This window comes from Haemorhous mexicanus, chromosome 9, assembly GCF_027477595.1.
Source record: "Haemorhous mexicanus isolate bHaeMex1 chromosome 9, bHaeMex1.pri, whole genome shotgun sequence".
NCBI classification, from domain to species: domain Eukaryota; kingdom Metazoa; phylum Chordata; class Aves; order Passeriformes; family Fringillidae; genus Haemorhous; species Haemorhous mexicanus.
The window spans coordinates 15,170,864-15,190,707 of record NC_082349.1 but is presented as its reverse complement, the minus strand read 5'-3'; the positions used below and the strand labels follow the sequence as shown (position 1 = coordinate 15,190,707).

At 36.5% G+C, this 19,844-nt stretch overlaps 1 protein-coding gene across 1 annotated transcript in view; it reads right to left on the bottom strand.

Annotated features, from left to right (window-relative positions):
• Positions 1–358: 358 nt before the first annotated feature.
• HS2ST1 (heparan sulfate 2-O-sulfotransferase 1) overlaps positions 359–19,844 on the bottom strand; it is a 71,125-nt gene continuing 51,639 nt past the window's right edge. The window contains exons 3-7 of the mRNA XM_059854182.1: positions 15,131–15,216; positions 11,456–11,594; positions 7,866–7,963; positions 6,643–6,800; positions 359–4,982 (exon numbers count right to left, since the gene is read on the bottom strand). Of these exons, the coding sequence (XP_059710165.1) occupies positions 4,756–4,982; positions 6,643–6,800; positions 7,866–7,963; positions 11,456–11,594; positions 15,131–15,216 (708 nt within the window). The 3' untranslated portion in view covers positions 359–4,755. The remainder of the gene's footprint in view (positions 4,983–6,642; positions 6,801–7,865; positions 7,964–11,455; positions 11,595–15,130; positions 15,217–19,844) is intronic.

The following is a 19,844-nucleotide window of genomic DNA, read 5'->3' as shown; positions in this document are numbered from 1 at the left end:
TTCCTCAGGCAGGGAAGCACAAAGCTATAAATCCTCTGTTTTAATGCCAGTTTTCTGTTCTTAAAAATCTTGGCTTTAATATCAAGAACTTTTAATTGACACCTTCAAGCACAGTGTATAACCCCTACAAACTTAAAACCTATCTGGTCACAAAGCCCATGCAAGTTCTAAGGGCCTTTAAATAGATTTGGTTAAAGCTGTATGAAATTATCACAGATGAGCTACACTCCAGCTTGTCTCTCCCCTCCAAAATCACAATAGCTGCCAACAAAGTTCACAATACTGTATAACAACATGCTCCAGGAAAAAAGCATTCAATGTGAATGTGACATGCAAATATTAAGACAGGACACCAGACTTCTTTTCTTTCCCCTTCCCAATGGGTGTTTTATTTTATAGCATTTGCATTAGGTAATCAACTGAAACACTTAAACAACAGAAAGCTGGCAGCACAGTGAGGAAAAATGGAGATTATTTCTCGAACAGCTGTGATAAAATTGTTTCAAGTTGGAATAGTATTGCACAAATGAATCAATTTACGGAGGGTGAGTGGGAGCAAGCATCTTCAACATGGATTGTGAGGAAAAAAGGCACTATTTAGCTGTGTGTGTGTTTAAAAATAAAAAGGTCATGAAGCACAATCCATGTTTTTCAAAATTACATTCAGTACTGCTTTAGAAATGCTCACAAACCTGTCTCTTTTGCAGAAGCTACAGAAAGCTGCTGATGTAAGTATCAGACAGTACAAGTGTACGAACATTTATAATTATGCTCCAGAAAAGTCTCAGGAACAGAGGCTCTTTCTATAAATACTGCTGCAAAGGTTACACAGTTGCATAGGCTTACAGTAAAGGAAGCATCCATCCAACTAAGCAGCCTTAAACTTTCTTTAAGTTTAATCTCTAGTAGTCATAAAATATGCTCTAATTTTGAAGAGCTAGATTGGCAGTGCACTTGAATCAGGCTTTTCCATTGACTGCTTAAGCAGCACAGTTCAGAGAGTATCATCCACACACCTTCTTGCCACATACACCTTTAAGTATACATATACACATTAAGCCAGGTAAGCTTAATGGAAAATTTTAACAGAAGTGTAAAAGAAAATAACTGATTTTTTCCCAATATAAGATAGAATTACTCTGAGATCATCAATAAGCAAAAGTTTATTCTGGTAATGTAAAAATAGCTAGGTATCTTCAGAAAAACTAAATACCCAGAAAAGGCATTTCAAATAATCAGGATGGGCTGGTTCTCCATATCCTACATTGTATCACTATAAATGTTAATGTGTGTTTGAAAATGAAGCCGTGATCAGCATACCAATAAACGAGACTGCCAGAAAATCCACCCAGAACAAGCAGGAATGTGCACAGAGGACATTCTGCAGCCTAGCCTTGGGTCTGCTTACAGATTCACTAACAAAATAAAAGTGAAATTCTTGTTGTGTGGCTGCAGAATTAAGGGAAGGAGCTAAAAGAACTGTTGCTCTCCTGCCAGCACTGCCCAGAGTATGACAAGTGCCCCAGGCATGCTGTGGGCACGGCTGTGTAGTCACCCGCACTGCAGGACCTCGCGCCTCGGGCTGACATCAGGAGTTTCAACAGGGCTGGAGTTCTGCACAAAATCTGGGTGGTACTTTTGTACAGAAAGTACAGAACAGTGTCACAAAATCTACTCTCAAGTATATGTAGATATATGAGCATTTCAGCACCTTTCTAATGAACTTAGCCTGGCAAAAGGCCAATCTCACTCCTCTACAGAGAGTACAGTGGCTCCAGTTAAAAGATCTGTGTTCAGGAGGCTGCATAATAGTTTACTGATCATACTACCTGCAAAAACAAAACTTCACATATTGCTACTTTCCTCTATGAGTCATTAAGGGAAAATACATGAGATAAATCATATTTATATACCATAAAATATTTTTAATGGCAACAACTTGGATTATTTCTGTTTCGAAACAGAAAACAAGTAGAACAGATTATTAAAAATCTGTAAAGATCCTTTTCCTAAACTGTCTTTTAGGAAATCCAATTTGATAGTTCTAAATTCAAATTATTCTAAGTTCACAGTTGTCCTTAATGGTTGCACTAGATATAAAAGTAGACAGTCTTGGCTCCTTCTGTGTTCTACAGATGATCACATTTTCTGAGTATATCTGAAATGAGTACCGCTCCAATTGTTGTTAGCATTTCTAAAAATTATCCCTAAAATTCTTGTTTGCCTCAACCTTCACAGTTCACAGCAAAGAACAGGAAATGATATCTGATTAAATAAAATGTATTATCTTACATGAACTATGAAAAATATATTGCTCTTTTAAAAGTAAAAAAAAATTGCATTGATCTATTGGTTTTGTTATTGGAGACTCCTAATTAAGAAATTCTAAATCCTGGAAGGAAAAGAAAACAACATAACTTTCAAAACTGCTTACAAAATATAAGAAGTTTCTGTAGACCCTACTGAATCAGTAGAAGTTTTGTCTATTGTTTTCTTGTCAATAGAGAAACTTTTGTACATACCTACTAAGATGCATATTCTGCATTTTCACTTAGCAAGCTCTTCAGCTCTCTTAGAGGTGCTCTGCTGAGAATTCTGAAGGCGATTCAAGAAAATAAGCTAATCTGAATTAGAACAACATAGTAAAAAAAAATCTAACATAAAACTATCATTGAGCGGAAATCTTTCCTGGGACTATAAATATTTATTTTACTTTTTAAAAAAGTGTCTGCTTTTCAATGAAAACTTTTAGATCTCCATTAACTACTTTTTGTGTATGACTCCTCAGTTCCTTTCATTAGCTAGGAAACATGTCTTCATGTGTGACCTAACACATCCTATATCCAAACATGGTGGCATTATTATTGATATCAACAGACAAGAACAAGAACAGGAAGTCTTATGCATGGTTCAAGCTATATAAATGGTAACTTATGAGAAGGAACTTCCCTGATTACTTGGAAAGAACAAAGAGAGATCTATTTTTAAAATCAGAAGGGAAAAATCTAAGAAAACAAAGACACTGCAAGATGTACTTGATAGTCTCTCGTTATCCTCTCTGTAATTGGGCTGTTGCTTTTGGCTGCAGACATCCAGTTCACAGACCATTTTCCATTTCCTTTGTTTTCATTACAAGAACAAGCTGGTTAAAGAAAATCCACTCGGTAATTTTAAACTAAACCTTCAGCATCATACCTTAAGAATTTAAACCTTTCCCACCATTCCTTTCTTTCTCTCCTCAGTGCCTTCCCAATCAAATCCTGTGAAAAGCACTTTTAAGAAAAGGCAGGTGGAAGCTGTGTAAATACTCGTATCTTTAAGAAAATTCAATAGGAAAAATTCTTGCATTGCTCCACGGCCATTTGCTGTAATGCAGTGGCCCCAAACATCTGTTCTCAAATTTCAATTTACTTCATTTGCCAGGTGTTTCACATTGTTAATAATTGCAACTCACAAATTTACAACAGTCACGTAAGGCAGTTACATAAATACAATTATGTCAATCAAGTTCACTGCACCTTTCCCAACCAGACTGCATACGACAATTTTCTTCTTGTTCTCTTACCCTAATAGAAGGATGAAGACTACTTTTCTGAAAAGAGAATCCCTGGAAAACATTCTGGTATTGAAGTCAGAGAGGTCACTGAAGTGCGTTTCAGCAATGTCCAACAGTTAACCCGGAAGTAGATGTGATGTTTTTCACTTCACACAGAACTGGTGCAAAAAACCCCACTTTAAACTAATTACTTTAAACCTTTTGGTCCAAATACACAAAATAAGCAGTATTTACAGCATTTTACTCCTTTTGTAAATGCAATGCTTTAAAACACTTTATAAAGCACCTCAGTAAAAATACTCTACAGATAAAAGTATTGAAGTAGTAGGAAAACCTTAGCCATATCACAGCTCACTAGTAGAGTCATAATATGGATTCACCAATACCTCAGTTTACAATTATTACAAAGAATCTATGGAGAAACTTACTGAATTTACAATTTTTATACCACTCTGTAAGGATCAACTAGAACTGCAGACAATACCAAATTTCTTTGTAGTTTTCCCAACCTCAGGCAGTGGTGGTGGTGATCAAAAAAAACAAAAGTAAAAATCCCACTGCTCTGATTCTTTAACTTTTTACAGTATTAATGTGAAAATGACATTTTAACACCAATGAGTAGTTTTAATTTTTTAATAAAACCACATATATAAATATGGGAAATTCCAGCAGCAGCAGCATTTCTCAGCAGAACATGATTAACCATCCCAATTAATATCATGTGACATGATTCACTAAAACAAAGCACAGATGTCAACGAGTTATTAGGACTACTCATACTGTATATAACCAAAATTTCCATGTTGAAAGCTGGGGAAAAATGATTTCCTCTTCACAGAAGTATAAATGAAAATAAATTGCTCTGAAAATTAAAAAGAGCATCAACAGAAGTGGTTTTTTGATTGTTTACATTTTCAAATAGAACTGCCGTGTATTAATTGCTCCGAATTACAGTGTAGATTTCTTCAGGTTAAGGATATTGACTCCCACTGAAAATATTAGTAAGATAAAAGAAATGAAGCCTTTGCTTCTGGATTACCAACACAGCTACATCCAAGCCCTGGAGGTGATCCACAACCCACTTTTCTCGTATAAAGAAATGTCTTGGAAGTTTACAAGCAATCTAGTTTCCATGGCTGAGGACTAAGATGATGATGTGGCCAAAGATTTAGGTCCATAAATCTAACAGTATAGCATTCTTAGTTTGATTTAGGGTAAATCTTTTCATAGAAAAAGTTTTGAGCCAGAATATACAATTCTCCATCTTTTTCCCGAACTGCATGTGCTCTGACAAACTGAAATTGCTCCAGTGCAAATTCATAGAACTCATTCTCCATTTTCCAGATTTCAGACTGCTGTAGCTTGGCAATAGTTTCTTTTGTGGGAAGTTTTTTCTCAGTTGTTTTCCTAAGATGCGACTTCTTTCCTAAATGCAAAATGAAAGCAATAACTTCATTTTCAAGTTCACGTGCTCAAAAAATGTTTACAGTCCTTTGTTATTTACAGAGTTATTTATAGTCTCAGTGTGCATTAGAAGGAGCAGGCTTTAATCCAAAATTTATTAACACAACATGCAGAGTTGGAAAACTGCAGCCTCTATCACTAAATGTTTATGAATTTTGCATCCATTCTTTCAATTCTTCCTGTTTGCTCTAATAAACCCAGGAAATGAACATTCATTTAAGGAATATGATTACTCCATATAATCTACCTGGAGCAAAACTGGCCTTTCCAAATTAATCATTTAGATGTTAATCTGGTATCAAATGTTAAGAATTTTAGAAACTGCAGAGACTTCTTTCATAGAATCATAGAAACATTTGAGTTGGAAAAGACATTTAAGGTCATTGAGTCCAACCACAAACCTAACACTGCCGAGTCCCAGTCAGCCATGTCCCCGAGTGCCACACCTACACATCTTTTAAATACCTCCACCACTTCTACACATCTTTTAAATACCCCCAGGGAAGACTACCAAAAACCTCCCTTTTCTGGTTTAGTTCTCTGTAGCTCTCCATAAAAGAGAAAAAAATCTTGTTTTCACATGTCTATTTCTAATCAAAATATAATCTCTACTAATAGCATTTAAACCATTATTCTCCCACCTAAATAGGATACTATAGTCTTATCATAAATGATACATAAGCCACATCCCTATTGTAGAGTTTCTGAGACAAAAGTGACCAAAATGATGACCAGATTTCCCCAAGCAGTGCTGTTGCTTTGTAATTAACTTGTTAATACTACATATATAGGCTCTGTACATCAGATCCTTTTCTCCCTCTATTTGCTCTGCTAAGATCTTTTCTTCATTTTAAATTGCATGGCCAGCTCCTAGAAACTGAGCTACTTCTCATAGGAGCCCAGGAAGATAAACATCTACTTGGGTCTCTGCATCCCTCAGGCTTTATTGCTCAGCCAACCAGCCTGCATTGAGCACAGTTAATTCCAGCAGAGTTTCTGAGGAAATGGAAATCTGCCATGTCAGCCACTTAAAAAAACTGAAGCCACTGTAAAACCTTAAAAAAAAAACTCTGTTAGAAACACATCACAATGTTACATGCTGTATGCCTACACACCTACCTTTACTCCAGCCTTAAATATTTATAATTTGTGTAAGGCAGAAGGATACTTGGGAGTAGCATCACCCCTGAGTGAAAGAGAGAGAGAGAGAGAAAGAGAGAGAGAGAAAGAGAGAGAGAGAAAGAGAGAGAGAGAAAGAGAGAGAGAGAGAGAAAGAGAGAGAGAGAAAGAGAGAGAGAGAAAGAGAGAGAGAGAAAGAGAAAGAGAGAGAAAGAGAGAGAAAGAGAGAGAAAGAGAGAGAAAGAGAGAGAAAGAGAGAGAAAGAGAGAGAAAGAGAGAGAAAGAGAGAGAAAGAGAGAGAAAGAGAGAGAAAGAGAGAGAAAGAGAGAGAGAGAAAGAGAGAACTGAGAATCTTCAAAAAGGAATTTGTTTCTTCCACAGGAGCATCATCCAGCTGAGAGGCAAACCTGGCAGACTCAAAACTATTAATCTAGATCTAAAAATTTCACACTAAAAAAGTCAGAAAGTGGATGAAAATGCTATGAAATCAACTCTTTTAATACCTGTCCGGTACAATTCTGTAGCACCCCTGAAGAACCGGGGCAAAGCTGCCTCCAATAACATGATAAAGTCTTCAAGCTCTTCAGTAACTCCCACTAGGAAGTATTCATTAATCAGATTGTATTTGGCTTGTTCCAAAGCCCATCTGCTTCCCACATTCCTAAAATGACAGAGAACAATTATATTAAGTTCTGATGTCAGCCAACAATCCTTAGTCCCTAGATGGAGATTACTTCATATCAGGACATTTGTATAGGAAAGGCAAGACTTATTCCAAGTTATAATCATTCCTAACTTCATTTTCCTTTCCAGTTCCTCTCATTTGTGTTCTTACCTAAAAATGTGACTCCTGTACTTATAAAATAGTCTAAACAAAAGCACCCAGTGTGTGTGTATATGATTTATGCCCCTATTCAAGCAATTTTTCGATGATTTACATTGTCTCAATATTAATACTCTGTCTCTATGTTCACATTAGATACCAGAAATCTGGCAAGAACATACCTTCCCTTTTGCACCTTCTTTCTTTCTCTGCTTCTCCACATGGCCAGAGAGTAGACAGGTCTGAACAACAGGCACTGAAAGAGGATCTCCCAAGTGGCCATTTACTTTGCTTATGTTTGAATGAACAAAACCTTTGACAAATAATTGCCCTTGCCATCACTCAGAATCTTTCAAAAACTCTATGGGGCTTTTTGGGTATTTTTTTGCTAAAGAGTTTTTTAAAGTCTTTGCCATTATTATACAATATTTTGCATTGACAGAGGGACACTATTTGCTCTTGTTTCAGTGTCTGCTAAGTAGCATTGACTACTGGATATCTGGTAAACATTTAAAAAGATAAATTTATCCTGATCTCAATTATTCTGTACTCCCCAGGAACTTTAGGAGCTTGAACTAAAATATCTCCATTCCAAAAGAAGGATACTGTAGTCTCACATAAGAGAAAAATGTCAAGACTCTAAATCTGCAGAAATGATTTTTAAAATTGAAAACATGTTTTCCCTCATAGCACTGCTGAAACAGTGTTGTAACATACTGCTAGTTTAAAGAACTGCAAAACTCTTTCAGTAAATCCATCCTCAACAGAAAATGCTCAAGTATCCACTGCTTCACTCTGTTCAGTCCCTCACACTTTTATCAACTGGACTACATATTGAAATTTGTTGAAGTTTAGGTTTCAGCACTGATGTACTTGACAAACAAACTACATTTATCTCCCTACCAGCATTCTGAGCTGTGGCCACAGAAGAATGGAATTTGAAGCCAAAGTTTCTCTGGAGCACAGTCGGAACCTCCAGCTGCCACACATTCATCAAAGGTCTGGAACAAAGACAAAATTGAGCTGAGCTTTAATATCTCATATATGTGTCAAACATCTCAAACTGGTTATTTGCTTAATGTAGTGGGGACAGAAAAACACATATATGATGTTCTAGGAAAAAAAAGGTCAAGTCTTGCTTTCACAGTGTTATTAGGATGATGTACTGTCTCAGCTAAATAGTACTTGGACAGTCCTTTATGGTTACAACTAATGAACAATTGATCTTAACTGATACATTGATATACCTTTGATATAACTTTAGCAAAGGTTATTTGTCAAAACTAGCAAAAATAGTCAATAAGTGTGGGTAAAATTATTTTCCCCTGTAAAAGAAGTCACTAAAAATACAGCATCAAAAGCCATTAGGAATTGTGTGATCCTGCAACAGCTGGATCTTTTTTAACACGGAATATTGTGCATTTTGTTTTAGATTAAACAAGCTTCTATTACATTTGAATAATGACAAATAACTGCCATTTCAGAGGCTAATTTTGTTCTGGCAATCAGAAAAATTGAAAAGCTCACAGCATAACAGACTACTCCATACAATATTGCTCTTGATATGGATACACTGCTGTAGTAACAGTTTCAACTGCAGTATCACAGTTACAAAAGGAACTCCATTAGCACTGGAGGGAATTTTTAAATGCTTTACTGTGTCACCATAAAGGAAGTATTTATGATATTTCTAATCAAGATATAAGGCCTGTATCTAGGATATATTAAAAAAAATAATAGATCCCATGGACAACTTTTTAGATTGCTTCTTCAGTATAATTACAAGTTTCTGTTCAAAGCAACTATGTAAAAACTCATTTGTGCAATTATTTGGGGTTAAGAACAAGGACAACATAATTTGCTTCTATTTTGAGGTGAAGTTTATGAGACAATCTGAAAAAAATATTGATACTATGCCAAAGCAGGGAGTAAACTGTGGTGCCTTGGTTCACATTGAACTCTGAGTTTAGAATAGCTTGTACATGTCACACATCATAGATAAAAATGCAGCTTAAGAAGGAAAACAAGACATTGGTATGCTTTCCCTACAATAGTTCTCGAGGGAAATTCTGCACTGATCTATTGTTAAATGCACCTCCTAAATTATGAATGTTTATACTAAAAATGAACTGGCATCTGTGCAAAGAAAGGCTTCTTTGCTTATACCTGCAGGTTATTTTACAGTTAATAATCAAGAGGAAGCAAGCAATTTTCTAGGTAAGCTGAAATAGGACAGACTTCCTTCCACACTTCCTCTTATGCACCTACCTTGGCTGCTCCATCCAGAGAATTTATTATAAGGAACCCTTGCCTCTACAGACTGCATTTGGAACCAAGCTAAGTATGACTGGAAGCAAAGGGATACAGAAAAGAACCTAGTTTAGAATTCTTCTATATAAATGCCATGGTATGGACTAGGAGGAGACAGAGTATAAAATACACTGAGATTCCTTTCCACTAATAAAGGAACAATTGAGTTTCACTAGAGGTAATTTCTGATCTTTCCTACTTTTCAACAGAAGAGCTTTTCATTAATCTTTTGTAACACATACTAGAATGAAGACACTGCAATTGGCTCAATCCATTTTTGAGATTACTGATTTCTAAACTAATGTATGCAAAATTTACATCATCTATACATGGACAGTTCCCCAGGGACACTTTGGAAAAACAGTACTACCTGATTTACATAAAAGATGCCAGCAGCTTGGTACAGTAAATCAATTCCACTTCAAATGAACTTGAAATGCTTACAGAACATGTTAAATCTGTACAACAACAACAACTGTCTCTCAGACCTACAGAAAGTGGTATCGGAGTGACAAAATAAAAGCAAAAAGTAAAAAGCACCATCCACAGAAAAACATCCAATTACTAATGCAATGCATTGCAAGCATTATAAACAGAAATGCATATGACCTTTTTCCCCCAGCAAATCAAAGCTTACAGTGCAGTCTACCAAGCAGCAACACTAAGGATTTTTGGCATGTTTCCCAGTGACTACCTAACCACGTTGTTTGGATTATAATTCAATATTAAAAAAAACACTGTTGAATTTCACTCTTTTTAGTAAGTTTTATGTCCTAGAAACAGCTCAGACTTAGCAGCATGCTCAGCTTTCCAAGTGACTGATCTCCAGCAGGAAAGAGGAAGACAGGCTACAGAAGATGAGATCCTATATCTCTTTCTTAAAATGCCTTTATGATATCATATCACATCACCTGTTCATCTGTTTAGCCAGTTTTATAAACACAATTTTTAAGCTTAATTTCAATTTATTCTTGAAGCTTTCCTCTTCCTATGCTGCAGTGCTTCAGGATACCTGGACAAACTGAAATGCAGTAACTGAAGATGGCGCTAAAGCCTAAATAACAGAGGACCAGTTAGTTCCCAAATGGAAAGAAAAGAAGATTGGTTTGTTCTGAAAATTTAAGAAGCACTATTTGGATGGGAGCAGCACACAAAATGATTACTCACGATTATTAGTTGTTATGGTGTTTATAGACTAAGCTATATATTTCGTGTGACTTTTGCTTGTTTTTTCAATGTCTCTTGGTACCCACACAGCACTACACTAAATTGTCAACATTACTGAAGAATAGCATCAGCTTAAGAAAATACCATCACTGAAACTGTATAGAGTGTTTGGTTCTGTAAAGTACAAAATTCATTACATTTTATAGGATTTCACACTGTTCAAGCTACAGTTTTGTAAACCATACTCATGTATTTAATCCCTTACTTTTCTTCCCAATATAAAGAAAAATCCGAACCAACATGCCCAGAAAGGTCATACTGCAAATGATGAAAGTGGATACATAGATTCTTTCTGGAACAAATCCATTGTGGAGCCTGAATGACACTGCCATCCTGAAACTGCATTAGCAGTCAATGTTTGAATGTGCTAACCTGAACTTGTCTACAGCCACCTAAGACATGAGGAGGAAGTATGGAAATTTATGTGTCATATTCCCCAGATGCCAAAAAGACATTGCAATGTTTACATTTTCTAAAAAATATAATAAATTGGGTTGCTAATTATATGAAATAATCATCAAAGCCAAATAATCAACAAAGCTAAAGCATCAGCAGTCTACAGCTTTTGCTGAAAAAATATGTCTCAGTCTTCAACTTACATAGGAGGGTAAACCTAGTGTGATAATAGTTGTGTGATACTAATAGTGTGATAATCATATTGTAATAATAATTGTGATTAGGTATCCAGAATTATTTCTGGATACCTAATCCCAATTTTTAAAAAATTATTTAATTTTTTAACAAACTGCAACATACAGTGAAATTATAAGGGTACAGAGAACCTACTAATGTCATGCCCTGCTCCAGTATGGACAGGAAATGGAGAATATAACTTACAAAGCCACCACTATCACCAAGGCTGATAAAATAACGATTTGGCTTTTATCAGGGCTTTTTAAAAATTGTTTTCACATTGATTTTAGTAAGTTCAGCATATATTATTAGGTGTACTTTACCTTTTTATCCCCCTGCTTTCGCCTCCGTAGCCCTGGTCTGTAATCATCTCCAAAGCGCAGAAAGTAATAATAAGAAACTAGGCGTTCTATAGGGTCTCTTATGACATTTATGTAAATTGGTTTCTTTTTAACACCAAATCTAAAGTAAAAGAGGAAAAAACATCTTTCAAAGGACAAATCAAAGCTTCTGATCTAATTTATAAAAGCCTGTCTTTATTGCTACAACTGAAATCCATACACAGAAGACATGATACTGAGAGAAAGCTTAATGATCACTTCTTTACATCCTCATACGCAGTGCATTACATGGACGTAAAACTAAGTTCAATTTCAGTCTGCCTAAGATTATGATTTTATGGGCTTGTTATTAAAGAAACAAACAAAACAGACATTGGCACACAAATAGATACTAAAAATGTTTACACAACCATCCTGACTCTAGAAATGCCTTAACTAGTTTAGCAGCCACATACATGTTTATAATAAGTACAAGGAAGTTTGATATTGAGTTCCTGCCCTTGTGAACTGGGCTTTGCAACGCTGTGAGTGGTTTTCCTGGCAGGTCTCCAGCTGTCAGAGACATTAACTCTAATAGCAGGAAGACAGAGCTCAGAGCCCATCCATTGCCTGGGTTGAATGCATACAGCTATGCTTATTAAATATAAGTCTAAGATAGTATCTGTAACCATATTAACTTTTCTATCTAAAGATATTAAATTTTTCCATAGACATTTATCCTAAGCAAATTTTGATGCACTCCACTACAAACAGAAACCTGATGAAACGAGGTGGTAAACCCATGCGACACAGGAGAAAAATTTAAACCACCAAACTGTTTTGTGCAAATGCTACCTTTCAGTGATCTATGTTCAAGTCAGCTTCTACAATACATTTCTCAGTTTTATTTTCTTTTCCATTTGAGACATGCTGTGGCAAATGATTATGGTATCTAAAGATTAAAGAGTTTATATCACAATGGAAATTGCAAGTGTGTCAAGTGCCCTGAAGTAAAGCTAGAAGCTGGAAAAAAAAGTTCTCTTCTGTTCCTATGCAAACTGGGAAAGCATTCTCTATCAAAAGAGGGCCATTCATGCCTCCTAGCTTGGCTAAAACAGAGCACTCATAGTTTTAAGATGCAGTACCATGATTTTTAAAGGAGTAAATTTTACTACCAGATACTGTCCATATGAGGAATGTTAAGTTGAAAAGCTGAAGAAAAATGTACCAAAAGCAGCAGAAAGGAGGAAGTTAGAAAAAAAAAAAAATTAACAGGCATTGCTTTCGCCAAAAAAAAACCACTACAGACAGAGAAAAATTGTTAAAGGCAACAGAAAGAGCAATTGATTCTCCAGTGCTGCCAGTAGAGTACCAATGATTCAGACTGAAGCACTCTAAGGCAGATCTGCTGACATCTGTCTGCATGCCAGCTCTGACTTCCCAGAGTCTGCAGAGTAGAGAGGGTGTGAATATTTCAACCATTCTGATGCAAAGTCCAGGCTTTGAACTTCACCCTCTTTAAGCTCCACTGAAGGGCATGAGACATGCACATGTCCCCTTCCACAGACTACTGCAAATACTGAGGAAGCTGTAACAAACCATTTCCATACAGCAGCAGACTCAGGCAATGAACAGCACATATCTGTGGGTTAAATGCAGATGTCCAAGTCCTTAGAAATGCTTGTGCTGGATTGTACAATCGCTTGCATTTGCACATGAGCTTGAAGAACTAGTTTCAGTTACAGTAACATGAACCTACCAGTAATATAAGTTATTACTGTAACTTTATTAATAATGATAATGAATTGGCAATTGCATTGTCAAAGAACTTTTTTTCCCAACTATTTACCAGAGAAAATAGAGAATAAATGGATAAGAAATTTTAAAGACAAAAAGAAAAGGGAAGAAAGTTAAACTTTTATTAGCATAATTTCTACGGGATGGATTACAATAACCTGTCCTTAATACTGTGAGTTACTGATGGAATCCAGTACTTTAATTTGCAGCATATTTTAAGAGGTACTTCTGATATTTGACAGTGGACCTAAGTCTGATGTCCATGTATAAGGAAGCACTGACTCTTCTGAAATATGATACCCGTCTTAACTACAAGAATGTTCATTACAAGAACATACCTCACAGCCTTAAAGGTGTGGGCCTTGCCAAGCACAACCAGCGTATTCAAGATATTATTTTAATAATGAAAACCCAAAGTATGAGAAAGCAAGCTGTTGTGGGGAAAAAAAAAAATCACTCAGGTGAAAGGATAACAAACAACAAAGACAAGGATAATACAGTCCCAGAGGGAAGATGCAGATGAAAGAAATCTGTGAAATTGCTTAGATGCTTTCTAGATGTAAAATATTTTAGTTTTAAGACTTTCAGTATCTGAAAATGTTTTCAACTTTATGAACTAATGTATAAAATAACATTCAGCTTTGCTGCACCAAACAGAAAGCTGTTGCTTAGTTCAAGCGTTTATTAATGTTGAAGCATTTTAATTTTAAAAAGGCAGAAAGGAAACTAATGAATTTTGGTGTATTTTATTTGACTGACTGATTTGTCAGTAACATTTTTTGCCTGTTACATTTTGTAAACTTGGTGCCACTGGTTGTTTTCAGCTACTACCGTAGCTTTTAGCATTTTCTGATAATGTACTGTATTGGGAATCTGCACAGGTCTCACTTCCCCACCTCATTCTTTATAATAAAAAGTCCAAATTAAAAATCAGTGAACATGACAGGATGAGTAATTAAAAGGAATGGCTAAACAAAAGGAATTATCACATACAAAAAAGAATTTAAATAAATACTTTAATGCACAGAAACATAGAAACACTGAGTGACCATCAGCAAGAGGTAAAAGTAGTGGTTACTATCATTTGTGCAGTCAAATGTAATGAGATCTGAAAATGCCACTTTCAATTTTAAATCATTTTCCACATGCTCCAAGTGCAAGATGAAGCACTGCCTAGTAAGCATCTTAAGCAAAACTGACTTGTCAGTTCAAGGGGAGGTTTCATAAGACTGAGCTACTGAGGATCACAGCTTTAGATTCAGAAGCAAAAATAAGACAAGAAAAGAAACATATGAAAGTGGGAATAAAGATATGATCCTGACCCTTTGAAGTCAGTGGGATGATTTTTAAGATATTTTATTTATTTAATTTTAGATGTAGCAGCATTTAATTCCACTAGAATTATTTTGATGCTTTTTCTAGCAAATCAAACTATTATAGACCAAAAAACTACTTCAAAAGAAAACTTTTCATATTTTGATAAAGTGTAAAGGGATACTAAGGTAGAGAAGAATTACATAACTTAAGAGGCAGGTGGTGTTACTCTTTATATGAAGCATTTTTGAGAACAGGTATGTTAAACTTCCCCGAATGGGAAGCCAATCCTAAAACAAAACTGCCAGTGTTTCAGAAAAAAGCTACGATTTTCAGCAAAACAAGCTTGGACTTTAGACAAGGAATACTAATCCCAGTAGATAAACGTTTTCTATTTTAAATGAGACTCGGCTATATTTTATCATGCAAGAAGACAGAGAAATGGGTGAAGATCAACCCCAAATTCCGGCACTCTGGGAAGGCCAGGGCGCGGGCTTTGCCCGGACTGCAGTTGCCGGGCTGGAGCGCTGGAGGGCGCTGGCAGCCCGGCCGGAGCCGGGAACGTACTTTGCGAAGTCCAGGTACGAGACATGGCCGTGGTAAAATCCCGGCTTCATCTCCTTCCACGAAGTCACATTCTTCACAAACCGCACCTGCGAAAGTGGGCAACAAAAAGTGTTTCTGTATGGCTCATTACATTTACCCCTACACCGCGTTTCCTGGATTTTAATCTTATAATGCATTAGATTAAAAAGTCTATTTTGAGTATTATAAAGAAAAATTGTGCCCCCTAAAATAGACTTTCCTGCAGCATACACATGACTGATTTTAGGTCATCAGAATTTAACGATCAGAAAGTAACAAAAGGAGAATACAGCAATCAGAAGGACAAAAAGATCAGCAAAAAAAAAATTTATATTTTTGTCAGTCCATTTTATTTGTAATTGGAAAGGAATGCAGAATTCTTTCAGTAGAAATGCAAGTACATATTTTAGAGAACTTTCTGATCTGTATTCAGTCCCTCAAATAAAAGTGTACCAGATTTACAGCATGTTCTTAAACCTATTTTATTGGGACATAAGAAACAAATCTGATGGTTCATTTGCTCCTCCATCCCAAAAGGCAATGCACAAATAATCCAGAAAAGTTATAAATGCATGCAATGTAAATCAGATCTATAGTCTGCTATTTTGAATAGTCATCTTTAGCCTAACATTTCAGTGAAACTTTCATGCTAAAGCATGAAGTAGCCCTTGAATGAGGGCTGACAGAGCACTTATTGACAAACCTCACAAAAACAGGAATAGCTTTACATTTCAAAGAACAAAATAAGACACATGGCCCAAACCAGAGAGTGTGATCAAATTAAGTGGGACAGGCAAATCCTGATAGAGCTTGGTTTTACTAGATGAACAGAATATTTTAACATCAAAGCATATAACTGAAAGTTATTCCAAAACTAGTGAATTGGATAATAAAGAGAGGATGATAAATTTGCACTGCCTGAGCTGTCTGACAAAGATATGCCATTTCTGAGGCTGTGAATTAAAAGATACTGTTCTCTGTACATCTGCAATATCTTTTCTGTTACACAGAGAAACAGATAACCACAAAGATTCTAACGTGAGAAAAGAGAGACAAAAAAGGAAAGTTTGAGAGCTCAAGACAACACACTAACATTTTGTAAGGTCAAGTGGATTTACACTGTCCTGAAGCATAATATTTACTACTTATTATAACCTACCAGTTGAAGATTTTAAGAGGTGAGACTGGCCTGCTGCAGTTTCTTCAATTGTGCAAAACTCATGGTCTATGATTTAAGAGGTTGGTAACCTTATTTCTTTAAACACTGGCTCTTGGACTCCCAGATAACAGAAATTTATACTTATTTTTAATAACAGGCAACATTAATTTTTTTAGTGTACAAGTTTCACAGTCTGTGGCATTACAAAATTTAAAGCATATATTGCACATTTAAATGGTGGCAAATCTAGCTGAAAAGCACTGCACAATGTTACACAATGGTGCTTTATAAACTGCACTGGCTTTCTGTCTGGTTTTGTCCATAGCACAAACTGATAATATGGGACTTTGAATCCAGCTGAACTACCTTTACCTTTACAGCTACTGAAATAAAGCACAATTCCACTTACTGTATCTCTCCAAAATTAATGTAAAGATATTTTCAGTGGAGAGCCTCAGCTACAAATACTTCTTTACCTGGCAAGGATATTTCCTAAATACAAAATATCAATCACCTTTCCTTCCTTTACCTATAAACCCCAAAATGCCATGGTTGGTAGACACAACTCTGCAAGTAAATCAGTTATGCTATTTAGGCTGTGCAGTGCAGCCCACATATTAAAGTGTACATTTATGTTTCCATGAATGAGCTTTTTGAAATCTTTTATAATCTAGATTTCAGTTTCTGATAGACTTGAACTAGACATAAGGTAATGTTAAGTACAAAATTCCAAGTTTTTTGTTTTAGATCCCCATGCCAGCCATCTGGCATCAAAATGTAGATGTTTCAGTAACAGTTACAAAAATCCTTTACTGCCTTTGTCTTACAGTGTTATTGTCTGCTATGGAAATAATTTTTATGAACATAGGATGGATAGTCTAGCCTCTAACACCAGCCAAGCTAAGAGAAGGCTAGGAACGTTTTATAACACACCAGTGACATTTACATCTGTGTTAAGATGGACCTGCAACATGCTGAGCCCCTGAGAACTATAGTTTTTAACACCTATAACTAGCTCGCAGGCAAGAGATTATTTTTTTTCCTTCCACAATTGGCAGCATTCCAAAAGCCAGAATTGTTCCACGTCACAGACAGCCTAATGAGTCTGGATTCACACATTTTGGGTCAGAGATGAATATTGCTCACTGCTTCATACTGTTAAATATGATCAATTTTACTTTTCTTTTCAGGGCTTAGCAGATACTGTAGCTTTCAAGAGACAGAGCAAGCTTCTCCATCTGAGCCCAATTGAATAAAATTTGAGGTAACTTTAAAAGTTCAGATAGACGTGAATGGAATTCCTGTGAAGTTGTTTCAGGGCGCTTTTATATAATCAGCTACAAAGCTGCTTCACAGCCTTCAGTAAGTGGGAAATCAGCTGAGGTTCACTGAATTAAAAAGCCCAATCAAAGGTACTCCAGGGGCATAAGATGTCCTGAAAGGTAAGTTAAACACATTCAGTTTCTAGGACAGTAGGAATTTAAAACAAGTCTCAGTGAGCCAAAAGAAGGAAAAACCCAACCAGCATACCTAGTCTGAGAAAAAGCCATGTGTGCAAAAGAAAGTGATGCTCTAAGTTCTGATCTCTGTCCATGACCTGCAGCCATCAGTGCCTTTTCTCTAGTCTGACTGCACACTCTCACATGAACTCACGCACACGCAGACACACTCACAGCCACACACACACCAGTGTGTGTGCACACATGTGTGCATGTGTGATTGTGTGTCTGAGTGTATCTGATGGTGTGTGCACGTGACTGTGCCTGTGTCTCAGTGTGAGAGTGTCTGAGTGTGCAAGAGTGTGTGTATGTGCTAGTGTGCAAGAATGTGTCTGAGTGTGCGTGAGCGTGTCTGAGCTAGCTCTGAACCAGAGGTTCAGAATGCTGGAAACAAGCAAGCAGCACACCTTTGGCTGCATGCCATGAACAACAAGAAGCAAGCTCAAGGCAAGGACATCTGAGAATCAATTTTGTGAGATGGTGAAAAGATTGAGTTCACCAGTTCACTCACAGTACAGCCAGGATACCTGCCTTGCAGTAATAGCCCTTTCTCAGAAGGAAAAGTACAATTGGCACACGTGCAGCACTTGTACTCAGTAGACCATCTAAGTCCAAAAGAAAAATTCTTAAATGTTCACAAGCACATGACAGTACTTCCACTTCTAGCAAAGTTGCTGCAGGCTTTTCACTTGTTCCACTCCTGACAGCTGCTGAAACCTGCACTAGCAGAGGAAATAAGTACCACTAAAGCCACTATGACTGTGCTGTCCTCTGAGAGACCAACTGTTTTAGAATGCACTTGGAAGCAAGATAATATATTTTCATGGTGCTCTTTTGAGAAAAATTGAGAGAAACTGAAGGAGAAAAAAACCTAAGAAACAGAAATCAGCAAGCTGAGGGACTGAAACACTGGATAATTGCAGCATTCATAACAGTACAGAGAATGTTCTCACACCCACTTTTTAAATAATATATCAAGAACACAGGCTGTAATGCAGAACAGTAATTTAATTTTAAGTGTTTTCAATGACAACTTCACCATGTAACAAAAGCAATAAAGTCTGTGTGACTGGTATGCCATCCTGACAGCTGTAACACAGGCATTCTTGAATGGACAAAGTGTCACTGCTGAAACATGCAAGCAGCAAGTAAAACTCAACCAAACAACTATTTTGACATAATTAAGAAAAGCACACAGTTCAGAAATGCACCATGAGCAACACAGCACTCAGCTTGCTGCAAAGAAAAGGCCCAGCCTGGAGAAAGAGGGGCAGCTCCCAGGATCCTGCTGCCAGAGATGCTGCAAAAGAAAGGAGGGCTGCTGGGACAAGTTACACCTGAAACTAAAATGGGTGTTAGGAACTCTTATCGGAGTATCTCAAATCAGATACAGACTATATTTGGAGTGGATTTTAAATATCATTTTTTTCATACTACATTCAAGAAGTAAAGGTTTCACATATGGGCTGAGAACTTAGAATCTGTTACAGAATTACAGCAGTTTGGAAAAAGTACAGCAGAAAAACTGCACAAAAGAACACTCACTAATTCACAAATTTCTGCCAGGCCCAAAGCAATCTTCATCTTACCTAGGGAGATTTGCTTTAACAAAGAGTATCACTAACAGAACAGTTTTGTCTCTATGATATGTTTATGTACTTTACTCCTGGCACATATACACCTTATGCACCCAAATGAGCTATACTGGTGAAGGTAGCAAATGAATATGTCATGCTAATCCAAGCCCACGCAGAGTAAACATTATCAACTACCACTCAGCACCCCTGCCATCTCTTGAATTATGCACTATGACTTACAATGGCAAAGTGTTATCTCAATGTATTGAAGATGAATAATTATTTCTGCATCTTTGAACAACTATGCAATATATGAAGCTCTTCATTGTCAGCATCTCCCAGATAATGGCCACCAAAGAACAGTATCAAGTGTCTAATTAAACTACATCATTTACCACCTTGAACAAGAGCATAGTATCAAATGAAGGTAGGACTGACAGTATTGTGTACATGCTCAGCAC